This window comes from Rhinoraja longicauda, chromosome 28 (assembly GCF_053455715.1).
Source record: "Rhinoraja longicauda isolate Sanriku21f chromosome 28, sRhiLon1.1, whole genome shotgun sequence".
Taxonomy (NCBI): domain Eukaryota; kingdom Metazoa; phylum Chordata; class Chondrichthyes; order Rajiformes; family Arhynchobatidae; genus Rhinoraja; species Rhinoraja longicauda.
In genome coordinates this window covers 16,751,096-16,775,406 of record NC_135980.1, presented here as the reverse complement: position 1 = coordinate 16,775,406, position 24,311 = coordinate 16,751,096, and the positions used below count along the sequence as shown (strand labels likewise).

General features: G+C 43.8%; 1 protein-coding gene across 1 annotated transcript in view; it reads left to right on the top strand.

Annotated features, from left to right (window-relative positions):
• Window positions 1–892: 892 nt before the first annotated feature.
• The window catches only part of LOC144607026 (mediator of RNA polymerase II transcription subunit 26-like), a 78,173-nt gene continuing 54,754 nt past the window's right edge, over window positions 893–24,311 (top strand). Inside the window, exon 1 of the mRNA XM_078423576.1 lies at window positions 893–1,228. Within this exon, the coding sequence (XP_078279702.1) occupies window positions 1,166–1,228 (63 nt within the window). The 5' untranslated portion in view covers window positions 893–1,165. The remainder of the gene's footprint in view (window positions 1,229–24,311) is intronic.

The following is a 24,311-nucleotide window of genomic DNA, read 5'->3' as shown; positions in this document are numbered from 1 at the left end:
AGGAGCTATGACTGCTCCACCATGTAACATGAACAGACACAAGAAGTTGGAGTAACTCAGGGGTCAGACTGCATCTCTGGAGAAAAGGAATAGGTGGCGTTTCGGGTAGAGACACTTCTTCAGACCCGAAACGTCACACATTCCTTTTATCCAGAGGCTGTCTGTCCCGCTGAGTTGCTCCAGCATTCTGTGTCTATCTTCGGTTTAAACCAACATCTGCAGTTCCTCCCGACACCACCATGCAATATGTTGCCTGCCCTCACGACCTCCAGCCAAACGCGGCGCAGATTTACCGCGCCCTGCTCCCTGGCCTGAGTTCACACTCTCCACCCCAAACCTCCGATAAGATTGTTTTCTAATCAACGAAAATAATTATAATACAATATCACATTTGAACGATTTGGTTGACCTCAACCCCATACGTTTACCAAGAGTTTAAATGAAGAACTGAATCTTATCCAGGAACGGCCTTATCTGCGCTTCTCTCTCGCCACGCCACGCCACAGCACTGGCGGCAACCGCCATTTAGCCCTTAATTGCCATGGTAACGGGGCGCCTGTTCCCGCGCCGTACGGGTCTCAGAGGCGCGCGTGCGCGTTCGAACACATGCCCATGTTCTATCGTACGCGGAAAAAAACACACGTGGCGCGATTATTATAACGTAGCGCACGCCGGCAGGTTTTTTTCAAAAGCGCGCGCGCACACGCACGCAAACACCCAGGCCGTTATTTTGTTTTGCGCGCGCGCGGCCAGTGATCTCTCGCGTGCGGATTGTGACGCGCGTGAGTCGGAGGGCTGGATTCCCATGGTGCAGCGCACGGCTCCAGTCAGGCTCGGCTCAGTGTTCGCTCTGCTCAGGTTGGGTCGGGCTGGCTCTGCTCGGTCGTGTGGTGCAGATTCGCTTCGAGCAGTGTCACACAGCCGGAGAAAGAGAGGCGCATACTGGACACACGGAGTCACCCGGCTGTGTCGCGACGGAATATGACAGTTCCGACCGGCCTTGCTGCAGCCGCCTCTCTTCGCAGCTACTTCCTCAGACTCTGCGCCTCTTGTTAGCGGCCCTCCCTCCCCCCATCTCCCCGTCCCTTTCCTTTCCCTCTTTCCCCCACCTACTCCTCCCCCCATCCCCTCCACCGCCACGCCGCCGCCGTCACACCGCCGCCAAATGACACCCACCCCGCAGCAGATCAAGGACCAGCTGCTCCAGGCCATAGACAAGGATGCCAATGTAAGAACCAGGCCGTGTGTTTGCACGCAGGCCCCGGGATCGGGCCATTTGCCGTCCCGGGTCTGAGAGAGAGCGAGTGTGTCTGAAAGATCGGGAGTGGACGCGGCCTAGCGAGCAGGCTTTGATTCTGAAACCCACGATGAGTGAATGTTCCCAGGACTGATTAAGATTGCCCGGGTGGAATTTTCCCGGGAACTGGCTTTCGCAAAGCTTGGTGATCAATCCACGAGCTTTATGTAGCAGCAGAATTCCTCTAAACCATGGCAGTTTCCAATATTAATGAGGCTTTATAACACCCTATTACTCCAATTTTTCCCACAAATCACACGCACACAATGATTTTCCAAAAGTGTACATAAAGTTTAAAATAACTTAACATATTTAACTATCTTAATCGTGAAGAACTTTCCCATTAAAATGGTGACCAACTGTTGTACTCCTTACTGCCATCTTTTTAAAGTTAGCTGATCCCTTATGAGATGGCTGTAAACGCATTTTCTTAAAATGTGAAGTTGATTTGTGGCAATTAATCTTTTAGTTAATTCGGTAAACCAAAGGACACTTCATTTAAATAATTGGAAGAGTTGCAAAATAACAATTAATCCTGGAGATCGTCCCCTCCCCCATGGATTGAAAATGGGAATTGTAAATCCGTGTTAATGCTCGATCTGAAACCGAGTTTAAAATTTTAATGTGTTCAATAATTATGTTAGTGTTGGGCAGGCAAGCACATACGGGATTGCAGTTAAAACGGGCAAACAGGAAGTAGCTGCTGGAATGATGGGTAACTTGAGATCCGAATAATATTACTTAAATTTGATTAGAAAGCACACAATTTTAGGATAATTCGAGTCCAATGTAAAATAAAATATAAAGTTCCTGTGAGATTTTTGCTAGCCTCCATAAATCATAATTTCGAATATTTTAAATAAAGTTGTAACAGCTATTTTGGTAGAGGAATTTTGCTGCTTTATAGCCAGTGTTTTAATGGTTTTGATGCATTTCAATTATTGTGCATTTATTGATGACTTAGAATAGGTATAACAATGAAATCATAACTAATGCAGAATGCTTCTGAAGAAATTACCTTTTTTTGAAAGAGTGAATTTCTGAGTAATAGTTTGAAAATCATACTGTTAAATTGAATGCTTACGTTTCTTGACGTCCATCGTAGGAAAATGAAATTTAATGGTGAAACCCAAAGGCATAGACAAAATGTCCTGTGTATTCCAACTCAACTTTGGTCTAAGTCATTCTGAAGAAGGGTCTCGACCTGAAACGTCACCCATTCATTCTCTCCAGAGATGCTGCCTGTGTTGCTGAGTTGCTCCAACTTTGTGTGTCTATCTTTGGTCTAAGTTAACTTGGTGGTGTGGTATGGTGCAACGGTTTGTGTCTGAATGTTTACCTGCTATTCTACAACTTTTGCATCTTCAAAAGGTTGTATGATCTGGGACCAGGCAGGTATTCTGGTGACAAAATAATGTGAAGGGTGATCTATAAGGTGCTGGTAAGGGCGCATTTGGAACGTTGTAAGCAATTTTGGGCACCATATCTGAGGAAGGATGTACTGGCTTTGGAGAGGGTCCAGAGGAGGCTGACAAGAATGATCCCTGGAATGAGTCGGTTAACCTATAATGAGCGTTTGTCGGCACTGGGCCTGTACTCGCTGGAGTTAAGAAGAATGAGGGGAGACTTCATTGAAACATACAGAATAATGAAAGGCTTGGATAGAGTGGATGTGGAGAGGATGTTTCCACGAGTTGGAGAGTCTAAGACGAGAGGTCATAGCCACAGAATTAAAGGACGTTTCATTTAGGAAGGAGATAAGGAGAAATTTCTTTAGTCAGGGTGGTGAATCTGGAATCCTTTGCCACAGAAGGCTGTAGAGACCAAGTCATTGGATATTTTTACGGCAGAGATAGATAGATTCTTGATTAGTAGTTTCTTGGGAGAAAACAGGAGAATGGAGTTAGGAGGGAGAGACAGATCAGCCATGATTAAATGGCAGAGTAGACGATGGGCTGAATGGCCTAATTCCACTCCTATCATTTATGACCTCCTGACTTAACTATTTTTAAAATCTGTTTTAATGACAGTGATATTCTTGGTTGAATGCATCCCAATCTGACCTGTTTTATTATGCTTGTTCACTGACTAGAAATCTTAAGGTTGTGGTGGCAGTTTTCTGAATTTTCTAATCGTCAAATGTCATAAGATTCTCCATAAGAAAATTTGAGAGGATAACCTGATTGCTAGAAATACTACAAAGTCAGGCAGCATCTGTGAAAGGGATACAGTTCTTTTTTGGGTTGATGTTAATTCTGTTTCTCGCCATAGATGCTCACTGACATGTCAAGCATTTTTAGTTTTAATTGCAGATTTCAATTTTTTGTTCTTCATTTAATCTCAATTTTTTTTCCATTTTAGCCTTTGCTTATCCATAGGTTATAAAATGTATTTGATTTTAAACTTTTATTTCCATCGTTTATTAACCTTTTTCAAATAATACTAAATGACGGGTTGATAATTCTATCCCATTAATTTATACTAGAACCATTGCAGGTTTTCTACCCAAAATGTCGACAATTCCTTTCTCCCCACAAATACTGCTCAACCATCAACGTGATAACTTACCACATTCCACAGAGACTGATCCTTCCTCAACTCCTTGGTTCACTCATGCCATTCCATAGAAATCTCCCCCTCCCCAGATACTTTTCCTTACACAACCGCAGGAACACTGTCCCTTTACCTCCTTCCCCAATTCCAACCAAGGACCCAGCAGTCCTTCCAGGTGAGACAGGTTCACGTATACTTTCTCTAACCTCATCTACTGCATCAGGTAATCCCGAAGTGGCCACCTGAACACTCTTTCCCCCCCCCCCCTCTTGCCCCCTCGGGCCCTCTTTCCCCCCCCTCGGCCCCTCTTCCCCCCCCTCGGCCCCTCTTCCCCCCCCTCGGCCCCTCTTCCCCCCTCGGCCCCTCTTTCACCCCCTCGGCCCCTCTTTCCCCCGCTCGGCCCCTGTCCCCCCCCCCTGCCTCCCCCCCCCGGCCCCTGTCGTCCCCTCCTCCGGCCCCTGTCCCCCCCCCCCTCCGGCCCCTGTCCCCCATCCGGCCCCTGTCCCCCCCCGGCCCCTGTCCCCCCCCCCCCGGCCCCTGTTCCCCCCCTCCGGCCCCTGTCCCCCCCCCCACTCCGGCCCCTGTCCCCCCCCTCCGGCCCCTGCCCCCCCCCGGCCCCTGTCCCCCCCCCCTCCGGCCCCTGTCCCCCCCCCTCCGGCCCCTGTCCCCCCCCCCCCCCCCATCCGGCCCCTGTCCCCCCCCCCCCCCCCCGGCCCCTGTCCCCCCCCCCCCGGCCCCTGTTCCCCCCCTCCGGCCCCTGTCCCCCCCCCCCCACTCCGGCCCCTGTCCCCCCCCTCCGGCCCCTGTCCCCCCCCTCCGGCCCCTCTCCTCCCCCCCTCCTCGGCCCCTCTCCTCCCCCCCTCCTCGGCCCCTCTCCTCCCCCCCCTCCTCGGCCCCTCTCCTCCCCCCCTCCTCAGCCCCTCTCCTCCCCCCTCCTCGGCCCCTCTCCTCCCCCCTCCTCGGCCCCTCTCCTCCCCCCCTCTGCCCCTCCCCTCCCCATCAGCCCCTCCCCTCCCCATCGGCCCCTCCCCTCCCCATCGGCCCCTCCCCTCCCCCTCGGCCACTCTCCCCGCCCCCCCCCGGCCCCTTTTCTTCCCCCAGCCCATCTCCTCCCCCCTCAGCCCTTCTCCTCCCCCCTCGGCCCCTCTCGGCCCCTCTCCTCCCCCTCCCCCCCTCGGCCCCTCTCCTCCCCCCTCGGCCCCTCTCCTCTCCCCCTCTCGGCCGCTCTCCTCCCCCCTCGGCCGCTCTCCTCCCCCCTCGGCCCCTCCCCTCCCTCCCTCCCTCGGCCCCTCCCCTCCCTCCCTCGACCCCTCCCCCTCTTCCCCCCCTCGGCCCCTCTCCCTCCCCTCGGCCCCTCTCCCTCCCCTCGGCCCCTCTCCCCCCCTCGGCCCCTCTCCCCCCCTTGGCTCCCTCTCCCCCTCGGCGCCCCCTGCCCCCAACGAGCCCTCGGCCCCTCCCTCCCCAGGCCGCTCCGCACAGCCCCTCCCCCTCACACCTCTTGCCCTCCTCGCCCTTCACCCCCTCCCCCTCGCCTCTTCCCCCCTCGTATTAAAGAGTTAGTCACCTACTGTAACACTAAATAACTATCTCCATACCTTTCCCACCGAAGTCGCATCAGCATCTCATTTTCACCCAACAAATAACTAACAATGACCTGTTTCCTTTATCATCGTTACTTTTTTTGCATATCTTTCATTCATTGTTCTATATCTCTCTACATCATCTGTATCTCTCGTTTACCTTTCCCGTGACTTTCAGTCTGAAGAAGGTCTTCAACCCGAAACGTCACCCATTCCTTCTCTGCAGAGATGTTGCCTGTCCTGCTGAGTTTTTTGTGTCTATCTTTGGTTTAAACCACCATCTGCAGTTCCTTTCTACGCAAATTATCTCTGTATTGGTTTAGATTGTAGAATCCGATTGTCTGCCAACAGTAGCAAAATGCTGCATATGCATTGCCAACAGGCATGAAAGGTTTTATGTTTTTGATAGAACTGAGAGTCTGCCATCTAGCTACTATTTCCTTTATTTGGTCGTTATGATAGATACCACAGAAGTTATATGACACCAAGTTCAGGCAGCATTGAACAGGTATAATTTTTAAAAGTTTAGATCTTTTAAGAAGTCTTCATAAATTAGTCTTCCATTCCTTGTGTCAATTGAGATAAGGAAAATATTGTTTTGTGCGCCTCAAAGTATGTATGCATTGTCCCATTCTTGAAGCAGATTTCAGTTTGGGCATAATTTTAGAACATGACTTTGAACATGAAAAAGCAACTTAATAGAGCCCTTCAGCCAGATTTGTCAGTAAAATTTCATTAAATTTTTGAAGTCTAGTTGTAATTTCCATTGTATGATATGTTTGCCTGTCCTTGTCAACCATTTAATGTGATTATTGAACTTCCTTTGGGTAACAGGCTTGTTAAATGTCCTTGACCAGATCTTTGGGAGATATTTGACTTAAACAAGGTGCAAACTTAGTTGTTTCATGCGCAAATAATTTTTTGTGCCTTATTTCCACATACTAATGCAAAGTTTTATTGTCAAAAAAGCCTTGCTTATTTCTTGGTGGCAGTAATTATAGTTTCCAGTGGAATCACAAGGTGGTTTTCACTGGTCGTCTTTATGAAACTTAGTACAGGTTTGCTTTATGGAGGCAAGTTCTTCACATTTGCGATGGTTGCCACATGAAAAGTTGTTTTGGGCAAATCATGAGAACTGTGTCTTGTTTGTTAACACTTTTAGATTGGTGAAGTGTTCTGTTGCATCTCTGGATACAAAAAGCTGGCAAGATTAATAAGCCAAGTGAATTTTTATTCTGTTATGTAAAAATTCCAGGGGGTATTATGCATTGCCTTGCCGGAAATATATTTTGTACTGCTTGACTGGAGTGTATACTGCACGTAGACATAGGCTGCATCAAGACCTGGACAACATTTAGTGATGGACTAAATAGTAGTAGTCGACCTATCTTTTTGACATTCAGTGGCATATCCTCGCTAAATAATCCACCACAGTATCTTTGTGGGCTGCAATTGATTGGACATCAAACTAAGCCGGTCAGAGGAATATAGTAACTACACGAGAAGATCAGAAAGTAAAATGACGTACTGATCCCCTGAAGCTTCTCGCCTCTGCAAGGCACCCGAAGTCTGGTGAAATGGTGTCCACTTGGCTTGGATGAGTATACAGCTGCAACAACACTTGAAGCTTGGCACCATCCAGGGCACAGTAGACTGGTTTATTGGCAATCAGTCTATCACATGGCCTTCATAAGCAGAGAGCACCATGAGTGCAATGCATTTAATTAACAAAATGTAATGCATTTAATTGCCACGGTTACTTTGATACAGCTCCAAAACACTCGGCCTCTCTCTGAGAATGAGGTGCATGGGAAAAAATATTTTTCAGCTGCCCTAAGAAATAATTTGCCCTTTGCTATCCAAAATCTGTAACAGTGAGAGTATCTTCATCAAAGGACTGCAGCCACTCAAGGAAGATGTGCATTATCACTTTCAGTTAGTATTGAGCAATAAATGTTGACTTTGCCAATGATTCCTACATTTCATGAAGTTTGGAATAATAAATGTTTGAATTAGAGAAGATTAAAAAAAAAAAAAAGTTTACGACTAACTTTATGGCTCTCACAACTTTGTTCCTGGAGATGTAGCATTGAGCAGTGCTTTGTCTTGACATATATTTTCTATTGGCTGGACTGGGATCTATGCAAACCTCCTTATGCAATCAACTTTACCAGAATGTGACTAAATTGTCTCTGGAAGTTTATTAATTTGAACTGTTTTCAAATAGAATTTAGATTAAAAGTATTTTTAAAACAATAATTTATCACAATGTCATCATTATTTTTTATAGCTTCTTGATCGAAGACTGAAATCTAGTCCATTGTTAATGGTTATCATTACAATTTTCATATCTTCCTGTTTGATTTGATCCACCGCTTGATTTGGTTTCATGACAGTAATCTGCTTTTCCAATGAAAATACTCAAATGCTATTCTGTGACTTGAATAAAGTTTGGAAATTTGTGCTATTACTTGCTTTGTCTTTGTTAATGGTTAGAATTTTCTTCCGTAAAGATTTCTCTTGCCTTTGTTTTGAGTGGCTTGGTTGACTTCCAGTGAAATTTTGGGAAAGAACCTGTGCATCAAGGATTTTGTTTTCCATGTACACAAATTTAACATAGTCTTAAGTTTTAAAAGAAGTGTTATATTTCTGGGGCCAAAATAAATAGGGTGGATAGTCTTGTAAACTGTATTATAGTACTGATCACCATGGATCAATTCTAACATTATAAACTTCTTTAAGGAAGATTATCGGGTTCATTGTTCTCAGTGTGATATTCCATCAGCAAGGTATGCTCAGGTGTCATCATTTCAAGAGTGTGTTGATAATGCTTTGAATAAAAGACTTCGATGTAGGTGTTTTTATGTTTCAGTCTGTAGTTTATATAAATTTTTTTGGAAAGTCTGAGTTTTCTATATTTTGTTTTGGTTTATAGCACGTGATATTTCTTCGTGGCTTTGAAGGTAAATACATTATATTTTTAAGAGCATTACTTCATGATGTTTAAGAGCATTACTACCCGGCCAAGGAGAGTCTTGTTCCGAAGCTTCTCCTATCCATGATCTCCAGAGATGCTGCTTGACCAGCTGAGTTACTTCAGCACTTTGTGTGCTTTGTGTGAACTAGCATCTGCCGATCCTAGTTTCTGCTTCATATTTGTACGAGTATTATGTTGACGTCTTCATGGTTATCTAGAAATTGTGGCATAATTGCATGCTTCTGTTATAATATTTCCTGGTGAGGATGTAGAAACACAGGGGTCCTTCACTTGGAAAAAATCTGGTTTTAAATGTTCATTGATGGTTTCCAGTCCAAGCAATACCCAATCTTCAATGTTCATTTTCATTTACTGTCTTCATTTCGTTCTTGATTAGATCCTAAAAGGCTACCACAAAAACAAATTTTGTGTAATAGTAATGGAACCTAATTGTGGGTTTTGGATTGTAGTTTTGCTTTTTTTCCCCACTGTCTAGAGGCAGGTAGGAGTGCAGAGTGTTGTTGGACCTTGCTTGTTTTTGTGCCCATAGTTCTGAAAACTGATATACCAGGGTATATTTAAGTGGATGAGAAAAAGCATTCAATGTAATTATGCAGGTTATAAAACAGAACAGAATTATGCATAGCCAATTGTTGCAATGAAGATTTAGAATTGGAATTTCTAGGCCTATGCTGTAAATTTTATGAAATCCTTGAACCTGCTACTGGGAGTGATGTCTGTTTCTCTGTAAAGGATCAAAATACTAGTTATTTGTATAAGTTGTGACAACAATGCTTTGCCTTTTAGTTGTCAAATTTAATGTTTGGTGTGCTTTTGCATGTCAAGTTAAATATGAGAAAATGTATCTGATTAGGGACTGAGTGCAAAAAATAAATATTTCTCACTATTTACGTGGCAGAAGGCAAATGATCTGAAAATAGACAAGGCCAGTTTGTTTTTATTTTTTCTGGGCCGGTATTTGTATTTTAAAAAGTTTAAATAAACTTTGGACACACATGGGGCTCCAAATGCTAGAATTTGGAGCAGAGACTAACCTGTTGCAGAAATTTGTCGAGGCAGGTGGCATCTGGGAAGCAGGGGGATAGCCCGTTTCAGGTTAAGACCCTGCATCTGGTATTGGTGAAGTGTCTCAACCCGAGAAGCTGACTGTCCATCTTAATCCACAGGTGCTGTCTGACCTGCTGAGTTCCCCCAGCAATTAATTTTTTGATCAACATTTAACGGTTTTATAAAATGGTTGCACACAGTAAAAATTTGAAATCTATTTTGATTTTGGATAATACATTTTGTACCAAAATACCTTTTGGGCAAAGGAAAATGTCTTCAGGCTGGCATTGCGGATTATACACCTGCTTTATGCTCATATCTGAAAATCATAAGCTTAAAGTTACTGCCACAGTTTTTATTTGGTTTGTGCCTTCCAAATATTTAAAAATATTGTTGAGAATAATACAAAGATACAAATTTATTTTTATTGGATGACTTTCAAGGTGAGTTATGGACTAATCTGGTACCCAATGGAGAAAGGTTGGCAACTTGATTTTGGTCTATTAAGTGTTATTAGCCGCATAATTGCCAGCAGATAGAACAATACAGTATAAAGCTCAACTTGAAACTGTGGAAGTTGCACCATATTTGGGAGTTACTGTGTTCATCGTGTGATTTGTTAGTCTATTCTGCTAGTGATGTGTATTGAGGCCGTTTTAAAATTTGTCCCTTTTCTTAAAAAGTGTTTATTTTGGATTGATATATACACAATAGACAATAGACAATAGGTGCAGGAGTAGGCCATTCAGCCCTTCGAGCCAGCACCGCCATTCAATGCGATCATGGCTGATCATTCTCAATCAGTACCCCGTTCCTGCCTTCTCCCCATACCCCCTCACTCCGCTATCCTTAAGAGCTCTATCCAGCTCTCTCTTGAAAGCATCCAACGAACTGGCCTCCACTGCCTTCTGAGGCAGAGAATTTCACACCTTCACCACTCTCTGACTGAAAAAGTTCTTCCTCATCTCCGTTCTAAATGGCCTACCCCTTATTCTTAAACTGTGGCCCCTTGTTCTGGACTCCCCCAACATTGGGAACATGTTTCCTGCCTCTAATGTGTCCAATCCCCTAATTATCTTATATGTTTCAATAAGATTCCCCCCCTCATCCTTCTAAATTCCAGTGTATACAAGCCTAATTGCTCCAGCCTTTCAACATACGACAGTCCCGCCATTCCGGGAATCAACCTAGTGAACCAACGCTGCACGCCCTCAATAGCAAGAATATCCTTCCTCAAATTTGGAGACCAAAACTGCACACAGTACTCCAGGTGCGGTCTCACCAGGGCCCGGTACAACTGTAGAAGGACCTCTTTGCTCCTATACTCAACTCCTCTTGTTACGAAGGCCAACATTCCATTGGCTTTCTTCACTGCCTGCTGTATCTGCATGCTTCCTTTCAGTGACTGATGCACTAGGACACCCAGATCTCGTTGAACATCCCCTCTTCCTAACTTGACACCATTCAGATAATAATCTGCCTTTCTATTCTTACTTCCAAAGTGAATAACCTCACACTTATCTACATTAAACTGCATCTGCCATGTATCCGCCCACTCACACAACCTGTCCAAGTCACCCTGTAGCCTTATTGCATCTTCCTCACAATTCACACTACCCCCCAGCTTAGTATCATCTGCAAATTTGCTAATGGTACTTTTAATCCCTTCATCTAAGTCATTAATGTATATCGTAAATAGCTGGGGTCCCAGCACCGAACTTTGCGGTACCCCACTGGTCATTGCCTGCCATTCCGAAAGGGACCCATTTATCCCCAACCTTTGCTTTCTGTCTGTCAACCAATTTTCTATCCATGTCAGTACCCTACCCCCAATACCATGTGCTCTAATTTTGCCCACTAATCTCCTATGTGGGACCTTGTCGAAGGCTTTCTGAAAGTCGAGGTACACCACATCCACTGACTCTCCCCTGTCAATTTTCCTAGTTACATCCTCAAAAAATTCCAGTAGATTTGTCAAGCATGATTTCCCCTTCGTAAATCCATGCTGACTCGGAATGATCCTGTTACTGCTATCCAAATGCTCAGCAATTTCGTCTTTTATAATTGACTCCAGCATCTTCCCCACCACTGATGTCAGACTAACTGGTCTATAATTACCCATTTTCTCTCTCCCTCCTTTCTTAAAAAGTGGGATAACATTTGCTATCCTCCAATCCACAGGAACTGATCCTGAATCTATAGAACATTGAAAAATGATCTCCAATGCTTCCACTATTTCTAGAGCCACCTCCTTAAGTACCCTGGGATGCAGACCATCAGGCCCTGGGGATTTATCAGCCTTCAGTCCCATCAGTCTACCCAAAACCATTTCCTGCCTAATGTGGATTTCCTTCAGTTCCTCCATCACCCTAGGTTCTCCGGCCCCTAGAACATTTGGGAGATTGTGTGTATCCTCCTCAGTAAACACAGATCCAAAGTAACGGTTTAACTTGTCTGCCATTTCTTTGTTCCCCATAATAAATTCCCCTGCTTCTGTCTTCAAGGGACCCACATTTGCCTTGACTATTTTTTCCCCACACGGACACAGACACATATATATATATATATATATATACACACACACACACATACATATATACATACATATATACATACATATATACATATATACATATATAGACACATACGTATATATATATATACACACACACACACACACACATATATGTGTATGTGTTGTGTATATATATATATATATACACTACTAAAACGCAGATCTTGTATACATCTATATATATAAATATATATATCTGTATGTGTCCATATGTATTTCCCATAGCGCCACAATTTTTGCGCCTTAATCACCACTCTCGCGGCGACTGTTTATAACAAGTTTTATTTAAATTGGTCTTATATTTTTTAAGTTAGAGCCATTTTAAAGTTTAAAAATTACCTTTCAAACCGACTTCTTAAAGGTACTCAGCGTGTGACGTCACAATGGGACACGTACGACTTTAATTGCGCTTCCCTCATCACTCCACCAAACAAGATTGCCGCTGGCAGGAGGGCCGCCCAGGGTCAGTGGCTCCCTCTCCCCTTTCCTCTCCCCCCTCGCCCGCACCAGGCCCCATGGGAGAATCCGCCGAGCAGGAGGGAGATGGTCGTCCACTCCGTCGACTAATCGTTCGCCTCCGTCTCCTCGAGCACCCGCTTCAACCGACGGCTTCGTCGAGTCCTCGCTCCCGTCCGGGTCCAGTGCCCCGCTCCATTACCGGAATACAACCTCCAGCGGGCAGCTTCTCGTCCTCCCGCATCTCCAACAGTGGCTGCTGCAACCAACGGCGTCGTCGTCGCTGGCCGTTTCAACCGACGGCCTCGTCACGACTCCACAGATATGGCGGCCGCTCTCCTTCTCCTCCTCCTCCTCCAGCTCCGCCATCTTGTGCATGCCTCCTGCCGCCCGCTGGCAATCAGCGCTGCACGCACGGCCACTGGTAAGTGGCTTTCGCCGTTAACTGGTCCATGGAGGGGAGTGGGCGTGGGGGCCGAGTTGTGGGGGAGGGGATAGTGGGGTGAGTGGGGGTGGGGGGGGGAGTTGGGGCGGGGGCAGGAGACAGTGGGGGGGGAAGAGAGAGTGGGGGTGGGGAAGAGAGAGTGGGGGTGGAGGGAAGAGAGTGGGGGTGGGGGGAAGGGTGGTGTGAGTGGGGGGAAGGGAGAGTGGGGATGGGGAGGAGCCAGTGGGGAGGGGTTGGGGGATGGAGTAGTGGGGGAGGGAGGAGGAGGGGGGTGATAAAGGGGATTGAGTGGGGGGGTGAGGGTGCTAGACCAATACAGAAGAGCCTTTGGGTCCACGGTTGGCTCTGGCTGCAGCCCTGTCGCCAATAAATATATATATTTCAGAAACTGTATATAAAGCAAATTATCTTGAAATTTTTTAGGTTTTGAGCTCTAAATATTTTATCCAGCTATATTAGCTGAAAATTACATTCTGAAATAATTGAATCAGGAATATATTTGATTAATTTTTAAAACTCCGTAGTACTTTTCTGACTTTCTCCAATTACCTCATATTCTGCATCAACTTATTGAATTCTGTGATAGTGACCCGTGAAGAGCCAGCAACTGTTGAGAAATTGTGACATTTTATCTCTCAGCATGGGTAAATGAATAAATTAGGCTTGTGTATCAAAGGAAATTCCCTTTCTTTATCCCACCACAATAAACTTACAATGAGACGTTCTCATTTTTGAGCTGGATGCCAGGCAAACGTAGAATATTGAAAACATGTTTGCAACAGGATCTGAACACAAAGTTGTCAGTTGTTATTTGACATTAAGCAAGTTTGTTATTTTCCATGTGATCTGTAGAATTTTATTCTTGAATTGATTTTCCTCAGTGTTGCTCCACTTCTGATGTAGCAGAGCTGTTTAATAAAGTGGTATCTGGTAATGTTTATTTGTGGTCTTTGGAGTTCTTTCCATACTTAGGACTGTGAGTTTGGATAAAAGATAGTAAGAAAGCATAAACAAGTAAAGCTAAGAAGTGTTTGATTTAGGATGTAACCAATTGCTGTCTAGTGAAGCAATGATAGGAATCATGTTCAATTTTAACACTAAATAAATTAAGTTAGTCATATATTGGGATCTGGGTGTCACTGGCAAGGGTAACATTTTATTGCCCATGCTTGCCTTTGAGAAAATGGTTGTTAACTGCAGTGGTACATTTGGTAAATGTATTTGCACATTGTTGAGTAGGGAGTTCGGGGACTTTAGACTCACTGATGAAGAACTGATAATGCTAATAGTGTGAGTTTGGAACCTGGGGAATGTGGTAGGTGTTGCAAGATGATCTGTCTCGACGAATAACTACAATGCAACTTATGGATGGTCTACATTTCCTATGTGCTGGTGGTGGAGGGAATTATTAGTGGTTGATATGATGCCAGTCCTGGATGATGTTGAGTTTCTTGATTGTAGGAGATGTATTCATCCAAGCAAGTGGAACTGTACTTATCCAGGCAAATGGAGGGTATTCCGTTATACTTTTCAATTGTCCATATTTTTCACCCAAAGATCTGGATGTTGATTGTGGGGGAACTCGGTGTCTAATGCCACTTAATGTTAAAAGTTATTTGATTAGAATTTCCAAAGCTTTTGTTGAAAATGATCATTGCCTGGCACTTCAGTGGCATGAATATTGTCTGAATTTTTTTCTGCATGCAGCATAATGGTTTACAGCAGCCTAATGGTCAAGGGACCTGACTTGCAGCCACAGTTCTGGACCATTTCTCTAGACACGTGTTCGAATCCCACCATGGTTTCTGAGGAAATTAAAATGAAAATAATTTTAGGCCTGTCACTGTTTGTCATCTACATCAATGATTTGGATGAGAACAGACATGGCAAGATTAGCAAGTTTGCTGACGATACAAAAGTGGTTGGGTTTGCAGATAGTGAAAACGGTTGTGAAAAATTGCAGCAGGATCTTGATCTTTTGACCAGGTGGCCTGAGGAATGGTTGATGGAATTTAATAGAGAAATGTGAGGTGTTGCATTTTGGAAAGTCTAACATGGACAGGACCTACGCAGTGAATGGTAGGGCTCTGGGGAGTGTTGTAGATGGTTCTTTGAAGGTGGAGTCGCAGGTAGATAAGGTGGTCCAAAAGGCTTTTGGTGCATTGGCCTTCATCAGTCAGAGTATTGAGTATAGAAGTTGGGAGGTCATGTGGCAGTTGTATAAGACATTGGTGTGGCTGCATTTATAGTATTGTGTTCAGTTCCGAGTACTATGTTATAGGAAAGATGTTGTCAAGCTAGAAAGGGTACAGAGAAGATTTACAAGGATATTGTCAGGACTGGAGGGTCTGAGCAATAGGGAGCGGTTGAGTAGGCTGGGATTTTGTTCCTTGGAGCGCAGGAGGATGAGGCGTGATCTTATAAAGGTGTATAGAATCATGAGAGGAATAGATCAGGTAAATGCAGAGAGTCTTGCCCAGAGCAGATGAATCGAGGACCAGAGGACATAGGTTTAAGGTGAAGGGGAAAAGATTTAATAGGAATCCGAAGGGTAACTTTTTCACACAAAGGGTGGTGGGTGTATTGAACAAGCTGCCTGGGGAGGTAGTTGAGGCTGGGACTATCCCAACCTTTAAGAAATGGTTGGACGGGTACAGGGATAGGACAGATTTGGTGGGATGTGGACCAACGCAGGCAGGTAGGACTAGTGTAGCTGGAATATGTTGGCAAGTTTGGGCAAGTTGAGCCGAAGAGCCTGTTTCTACGCTGTATGACTATGAAATGCTTCATTTCCTCAGGGATGTAACTTAATTGCATATCATAGAAACAGAAAAATAGGCCCAAGAGTAGGCCATTCAGCCTTTCGAGCCAGTACCGCCATTCAATAGGATCATGGCTGATCATCTAAAATCAGTACCGTTCCTGCTTTTTCCCCATATCCTTGATTCCTTTAGCCCCAAGAGCTAAATCTAACTCTTGAAAACATCCAGTGAATTGGCTTCCACTGCCTTCTGTGGCAGAGAATTCCACAGATTCACAACTCTCTGGGTGAAGAAGTTTTTGCTCATCTCAGTCCTAAATGACCTACTCCTTATTCTTAAACTGTGACCCCTGGTTCTGGACTCCCCCAACATTGGGAACATTTTTCTGCTTTTAGCCTGTCCAATCCTTCAAGAATTTTATGTTTCCAGAAGATCCACTCTCATCCTTCTAAATTCCAGTGAATACAAGCCCAGTCGACCCATTCTTTCATCATATGTCAGTCCCGCCATCCTAGGAATTAACCTGGTGAACCTACACTGCACTCCCTCAATAGCAACAATGTCCTTCCTCAAATTAGAAGACCAAAATTGCACACAATACTCCAGATGCGTTCTCACCAGGGCCCTGTACAACTACAGTAGGACCTCCTTGCTCCTAAACTCAAATCCTCTCGCAATGAAGGCCAACATGCCATTAGCATTCTTCACTGCCTGCTGTAGCTGCATGCTTACTTTCAGTGACTGATGTACAAGCATACCCAGGTCTCGTTGCACCTCCCCTTTTCCTAATCTGACACCATTCAGATAATAATCTGCCTTCCTGTTCTTGACACCAAAGTGGATAATCTCACATTTGTCCACATTATACTTCATCTGCCATACATGTGCCCACTCACCCAACCAATCCAAGTCACCCTGCAGCTTCATAGCATCACAGCTCCCACTGCCACCCAAATTTGTGCCAACGCAAACTTGGAGATGTCACATTTAATTCCCTCGTCTAAATCGTTAATATTGTGTAAACCGTAAGAAAATACCCCGCTTACTACTTTATATGATGGAAAGAATATAATTGAAGCAGCTGCGTAGAGTTGGGTCAAGAACATTGCCATGGGGAATTGCTACAGCGATGACCTGCAGCTGAAATCATTGTCCTCTGATGGTCACAAACATAGGGCATACAAGGCACAACTCTAACAGTTAGTGTTTTGCCCTTGATGCCTTATGACTTGGGTCATGTGCTGCGTTGATGTCAAGATCAGTAGTGTCTCAAATACGGTTCTTTGTGCTGTGTTTGGACCAAAGTTGTAATAAAGTCTGGAGCCCATTGGCTTTGAATGAATGAATGAATGAATAAGTTTATTGGCCAAGTAACATAACATAACAACTCGCGGAAAAAAAGCTGTTTTTATGTCTGGCTGTGGCTGCTTTGAAAGTCCAGAGTCGCCTTCCAGAAGGAAGTGCTTCAGAGTTTGTGGCCAGAGTGAGAGGGGTCAGAGATGATCTTACCTGCTCGCTTCCTGGCCCTTAGACAATAGACAATAGGTGCAAGAGTAGGCCATTCGGCCCTTCGAGCCAGCACCACCATTCAATGGCTGATCATTCTCAATCACTACCCCGTTCCTGCCTTTTCCCCATACCCCCTGACTCCGCTATCCTTAAGAGCTCTATCTAGCTCTCTCTTGAATGCATTCAGAGAATTGGCCTCCACTGCCTTCTGAGGCAGTGAATTCCACAGATTTACAACTCTCTTGACTGAAAAGGTTTTTCCTCATCTCCGTTCTATATGGCCTACCCCTTATTCTTAAACTGTGGCCCCTGGTTCTGGACTCCCCCAACATTGGGGACATTGGTTTCCTGCCTCTAACATGTCCAACCCCTTAATAATCTTGCAGTGTACAGTTCATCAATGGGGGGAAGATTGCAGCCAACAACCTTCTCAGTTGATCGAACGATTTGTTGCAGCCTCCGGATGTCGTGCTTGGTGGCTGAGCCAAACCGGACAATGGTCATAGAGTCCTACAGCACAGAAAGAGGCCCTTCGGCCCATCGTGTCCGTGCCGCCCGTTACCAAACACAGTCTACTTATAATCCCATTTTCCTGCATTTGGACCGTAGCCCTGAATGTTGTAGCATTTCAAGTGCCCATCCAAATGCCTCTTAAACGTTGTGAGTGTTCCCGCCTCCACCACCACCCCAGGCAGTGAGTTCCAGACTCCAACCACCCTCTGGGTGAAAAAGTTATTTCTCGCATCCCCCCGAAACCTCCCTCCCCTTACCCTGTATCTATGTCCCCTCGTTGTTGAACCTTCCACCAGTGGAAGAAGTTCCCCGCCATCTACCTTATCTATGCCCCTCATGATCTTGTACACCTCGATCATGTCCCCTCTCAGCCTTCTCTGCTCCAGGGAAAACAACCCCAGTCTGCTCAGTCTCTCCTCATAGCCGAGGCCCTTGTTGTGGTGTTGTTGATGGTGAGGACGGAGTTGAGGACGGAGTCAACGATGGCAGTATAGAATTGGACCATCATTGCCTGTGGCAGATTGTGTTTCTTCAGCTGCCGCAGGAAGTACATCCTCTGTTGGGCTTTTTTTTACTGTTGAGTCGATGGTGGCCCCCCCCATTTAAGATCCTTAGAAATGATAGTTCCAAAGAACAAATAACTCCACGGATGTGACTGTGGTGTTGTTGATGGTGAATAGGGGGAGGGGAGGGGGAGCTCTCCTAAAGTCTATAATCAGTTCCACTGTCTTAAGAGCATTGAGATCCAGGTTGTTGCGATGGCACCAGGACGCCAGCTATATCACTTCCTGTCTGTAGGCAGATTCGTCCCCATCCTGGATCAGTCCAATTAGGGTTGTGTCATCCACAAACTTGAGAAGCTTGACAGAGGAGTCTGGAGGTGCAGTCGTTGGTGTAGAGAGTAAAGAAGAGGGGAGAGTACCCAGCCTTGCGGAGCTCCTATGCTGAGGGTGTGCGGGTCCGAGATGTGCTTTCCCAGCCTCACATGCTGCGTCCCGTCTGTCGGGAAGTTGATGATCCACTGACAGAGGGGTTCAGGCACAGTCAACTGGGAGAGTTTGGAGTGTAGCAGCTCTGGCACAATGGTGTTAAATGCAGAGCTAAAGTCCACAAAATCCTTGCAAAGGTCCCCTTGTGGTCTAGGTGCTGGAGGATGAAGTGCAGGCCTAGGTTGACTGCTACATTAACTGATCTATTGGCCTGGTATGCAAACTGCAGAGGGTCCAGCAGGGTGTTTGTGATGTTATTCCGTTGGGCCAGCACATCTTTCAAAGGTCTTCATGACTACAGAGGTCAGTGTGACAGACCTGTAGTCATTAAGATCACTAATCCTTGTCTTTTTGGGTACAGGGACAATAGTGGAGACTTTGAAGCAGGCAGGGACAGTATAGGTGTGCAGGGACTGGTTGAAAATGTCTGTGTGGACCGGTGCCAGTTGTTCGGCACAGAGCTTGACGGTAGAGGGGGAAACATTGTCCGGTCCTGGAGATTTCCAGCATTTCTTTCTCCTGAATAGCTTCTCCACCTCCTCAATTTCTATTGTTGGAGATGGAGAAGTGTCCAGATTGATGTAAAGTGATGGTAAAGATCAAACTGGGAATAGATAAGCAGATCATTGGGCAGCAAGTCCTACTTGATGAAACGGCATCATCTTGCTGATTGGGGGTAGACTGGGCAGTAACTAGTCATAATGATTTTGTCTTTTTATGAGTTGGACATACATAGGCAATTTTACACACTGAGTAGAAGTGAGGATTGTAACCATAGTGGAATATCTTGTAGTTTATTTGACAGTGCATATCTTCAGTCTTAGAGTTAGAATGCTGTCTAATCTTATGACATATGCCCATCTACTGCCCTCAGCTGTTTCTTGGCATGAGAAGCATTCAATGGATTTGTGGTGGTATCGATCTCAGGAGGAATCTGAGATTAGTTGTCAGTAATTCTGGTTTACAAAGGAACAAGTTGGGCTTGGGAATTATGCCTGAGGCAATCAGAATGAATACTTTAGGCTGGGTGTGAAAGAGCTAATGGTTATTAACTTTGCATGATGAAATACTTGACCATTGTCTGCAAACCTGCTTGTATGCTTTTGTAGTTTCTATATTGGTGAGATTGGAGAAATACTAATGGCTCATATGGATGCGATTGATCTGAAAGCTTGCAATCCTTGGAAAAACCACAGAACATAACAATTACTGGAAAAGCTAAGGACTGACGGAGGATGGTGTTAAACGACAAGGGAAAGCACGAAGATAAGAGGACAGGGAGCTGTTACAAGAGCAGGGAACTTTTATCAAGTAACATCGCAAAGACAAGTTCACATGTTAAAGTTGAGTAATGATGACTTTGCAGAACTCGTAAGTTGTATAAAAATGCTGCTAAAATGCTGTATATTTGAGTGGAAGCACTGGGAGTGCTGAGTATGGTTACATACTCTTTGCACTAGTCCCCCCACTCCCGTCTGATGATAAATTAAAGCTTGGCTTGGTTTACCTTTAACCGTTTGTGTTGTCTGTTTTAAGTTGCAAACGTTAACAGGTGCTTTTCATTGACAGTGCTAATTTTGGAAATTCTTTGTTTTGTTACATTTTGGAAAATTGGGATTCTCCAGATCCAGTGACTTTTTTTTCTCTGATATGGGCCTATGGGTCATCTTGAAAATCCCCAGTTAATAGGAAAATTGTAACAAAAGAAAACAAATGTGTTGGCACACTTCTGTTGTATGTCAGACTCATGTGCAGTGTATGATTCTAAAGCTGGAATTGTTAATTTTGCAATTGAAGTGTGAAATGGACTAATTACTGAAACAGGACTTCATTGCTCTTTGGTTACTTATCTTGAACTAACTTATAATCCATTCTCCACAAAACTGTTCAGGTGTTCCAGGTGTGCTGTGACTAGTTTAATTTAATTGCATGCAAAATGGCTCTTACTGGCCTGGTCTTGCAAAACAGCTTTCTTCCTGGATGTGTATGAGATATCAGAAGACTGGAGGATAACTAATGCTCTATGTAAGAAGGGCTATAAGGAAGAGCCTGGGAACTTTAGACTGGTCAGCCTAACATCTTTGGCAAGTCACTGAAGAAGATTCTGAGGAATAAGATATATGCATTTGCCACAACTCCCTTGCTTTTCAAAATAGTTTAGGGTTCTTTAAATTCTACTTAAGGAAACCAGGCCCCAGTTTAACATTTCATTCAACAGTACAACATAAGCTTGGTCTTCTGTATTTGGGTCTCTGGAGTGAGACTTGAATCCATAATCATCCGATTCAAGTCTTTACTTCTGGTTAAATGAACTAAGATTATAAGAATAACTAATGGTCAACTGAATTAAGATTATAATCTATATGGTGATTGGCATTCTTGAAAATATAGTTAATCATGCATTTCACTTGCTATTTTGAGCTTTGGATGGAGTCTGTTTTTGAACATGCATATCCTCTATGAATGACTCTCACACCATACTCCATTGTTGGAATTACATATCTCAAACACTGCTGGTCAGTCTGACAATTAACCAACTTATTGTCTACCACCCAGAAATGTGTCAATTGAAAACTTTATATCGTTGTATTTTGGCATAATAAAGTCCCTGATCTATCTATTTATATAACTGGGGCAGCAAACATGATTTGGTTCAAAGGTAGTGCAGATATAAACCCAACCAGATGATTTTGCAGTTATGGTGTCTTGGAAGGTATGGGATTCAGCAATGATTGAAAAAAATTTGTTTTGAAACTTGCAAATAATTTCATGTAAATTTAAATAATTACATGCATTTTAAATTTAAAAAAAAACATTATTAGTTTGTTCAATGGTAGTCTGAAGAAAAACTAGACTGTTAACAAACATGCACTTATTTTGTCATGTGACTAATTAAAATATCAGGATCTTGTTATTTCTGAGATTAAATGAAATTTGTCATTAATTTTCATCTTTTTGAGCCTGTAGTTTTTGTCAAATGTTTGAATATTTTGGAAAAATAAAACATTATCTTCAGTTTTCCCCAGTTTTATTTAAAACAAAAAGCAACCAAAAGTGTCTGACAGTGGTATTCATCAAGTGATTCGAATATGGTCAGTATTTGGAAGTGGAATTCATGATTGGACTCTTTTTTTGGATAAAATCAAACCCTAACTAAATTCAAGTTAGAGGTGGCCCCTTACGGCAAAGTTATAATCCTAGAAAATTGACTGTCTCTCAATTTTCTGTAACGTAAAGCCTCTCTGCATCTGTGTGTGCAGCAAGAAATTATTTTTGTTTATTTACTTTTTTCACGTAAATTCCATTAGAGTGAATTTTATTCCTTATTTCTAATTTTTGGGTATTGATTTGAGAATTCCCTCATGGCAAGTTTCTGTAACCTGAAAAATCCATGGCGTGGGGCTTACTTGCACTGTTTACTGGCTTGATTATTGCAATCCTATGTGGCAGTGAATATGCAAACCTATGTCTACTTATTCAACGTGCAAATTTCTTTTTGGAAGGTGTGGAAAATTTAGCGGAGGAATGGAATGCTACTTTTCAGAAATAAAAATAGAAAATACTGGATGTATAGTACTTGGGTCATGCAGAATCTATGGCAAGAGAAATGAAGTTAACCTTCCATTTCCAACCAGTCTAGGGTCTTAAGGTATTTGTAGTACATAATTGCTATTGGTTCTTTTTCGTCAAAACTCTAATTTCTACATAACTTCTTGGACAGTTGTGAAGCATGAAGTTATGACTTTCAACTGTTTCTTTCTTTAAGTAGTACACAACGTTAACTGTCCCTGCCTTGTTAACTGGTGTATTTGCCCATTTGTGACAGGCAATGGTCTTCCTGTATGCATTTCAATCACTGCACTTGAATGAATTTGGCCACTTAATCTTGGCAGGGTCTTAAATGGTAAGGAAAATCCATCTGAACCCAGTTCATGTATTTTTCTACTTCACAAGCTACGTACGTCATTAAGCAAATTTTCTCTGAAACGCAGCCAATCGGTGGTTCATTGTGTAGTTTTGTGGATTATGGGAACAGAAGTAAGTCATTTAACCCCTTGAATCTTTTTCACTATCTAATAATTTGTGACTTCCTCCACTTCTATAGTATATGAATAGAGTATATGCACAAAGCAGGGAAATTGTAAAATTTGCAAATCTTTCATTGTCTCAGTTTAATATATAACTATATAATCAAAATACACAGCATAGTGAATAGTGTAATATAGATATTAGTAGGGCCAGGATGTTTAGGCGCTTGCAGGGGTAGATCCTACAGGAGCGAGGATGCAGATATCTACAGGCAGGCCAAGTACAAGCTGACAAGAGGAATCAGAGCTGCCAAGGAAAGGTACTCTGAGAGGTTGAGGAGCAGGTTCTCAGCTAATGACCCTTCAGGTTGGAAGGGCTTGCAAGAAATCACAAGCTACGATGAAAACCCCCCGCTCCTTGAAAAATCGTCAGCTGACCAACGACCTGAACGAGTTCTACTGCAGGTTCGATAAACAGAAACTTAACCCTGGTACCCCCTCCTTCCCTCCCCAACCAACACTTCACACCTACTGACAGCCTGACTCCAGTTTGAAAAGACTGGACCCTTCCCCACCCACTCCTCTCTAATCACCACTTAACACCCACTCACAGCCTGACTGCAAAAGACTGGGGCCTCGTCCACTACCCACGAATGAACGACCGACAGTTTCGCCCCGGTGGTGGAAATTTTCTTGTAAATTACGTTAACACGGCAAAAAAAAGGTGATTTAGCCACTCAATCGTGAAAAGGGCATTATCTTGCTGAAATCATCAAAGGCATGAAAGGGCACTTATGGCACATGGCAAAATCCTGGCTCTAGATATCAGTAACTAAAAATGCTGTCGTTATATATTTCATAGATAACAAAACAGTCTGACTGTAGCGTACTATAAAAAACGTTTAACTATTTTTGCTCAATTAAATATTCTCAAACTATTTGTTTGCAATGAACAGACAGAACAAGAGATTCCATATTAATTGTACAGCTGGGCAACTATTTATTAGCATCTTTATTTTGCAATGTTCATGAATGAGATTGGTTGTGTTGATGATAATCTGGCATTCTGAGATTTGCTTGTGCTATGCAACACCAGTCAAATATTTGTAACTATGCAGAGCAATGATTGAGAACTTATTCATTTGTTCTATCTTTCTGACATTAAAAAGTATTTGTGCTTTGTCCAGGACACAGCCATTTGATGAACCTAGAATGTTGGCTGATTTTTAGTATTCCAGATTGGTGCTTGACTATTCTGCCAGGCAGTTTTGTAAACTCCTGTTCACAAATCTGGGATTCAAGCAATGGCATTCAAGCCGACAGTGTCAGATGAGCTCTTGCAGAAGCAAGAGAATCCAGATGCTGGAATTTTGAGCAAAAAACAAAGTGCTGGAGAAACACAGGCGGCAGATGTGCAAGGAGCGGACAGACCATGGTTTGGGTATGGATCCTTCTTCAGATAGGTGATGTTTTGGTTGGGGGGGGAAACAGGAAAAGAGAAGGGGGAGTAGTCAAAGCCTGGTAAGTGATAGGTAGATAGTGGCACTCAGCTCAAGACC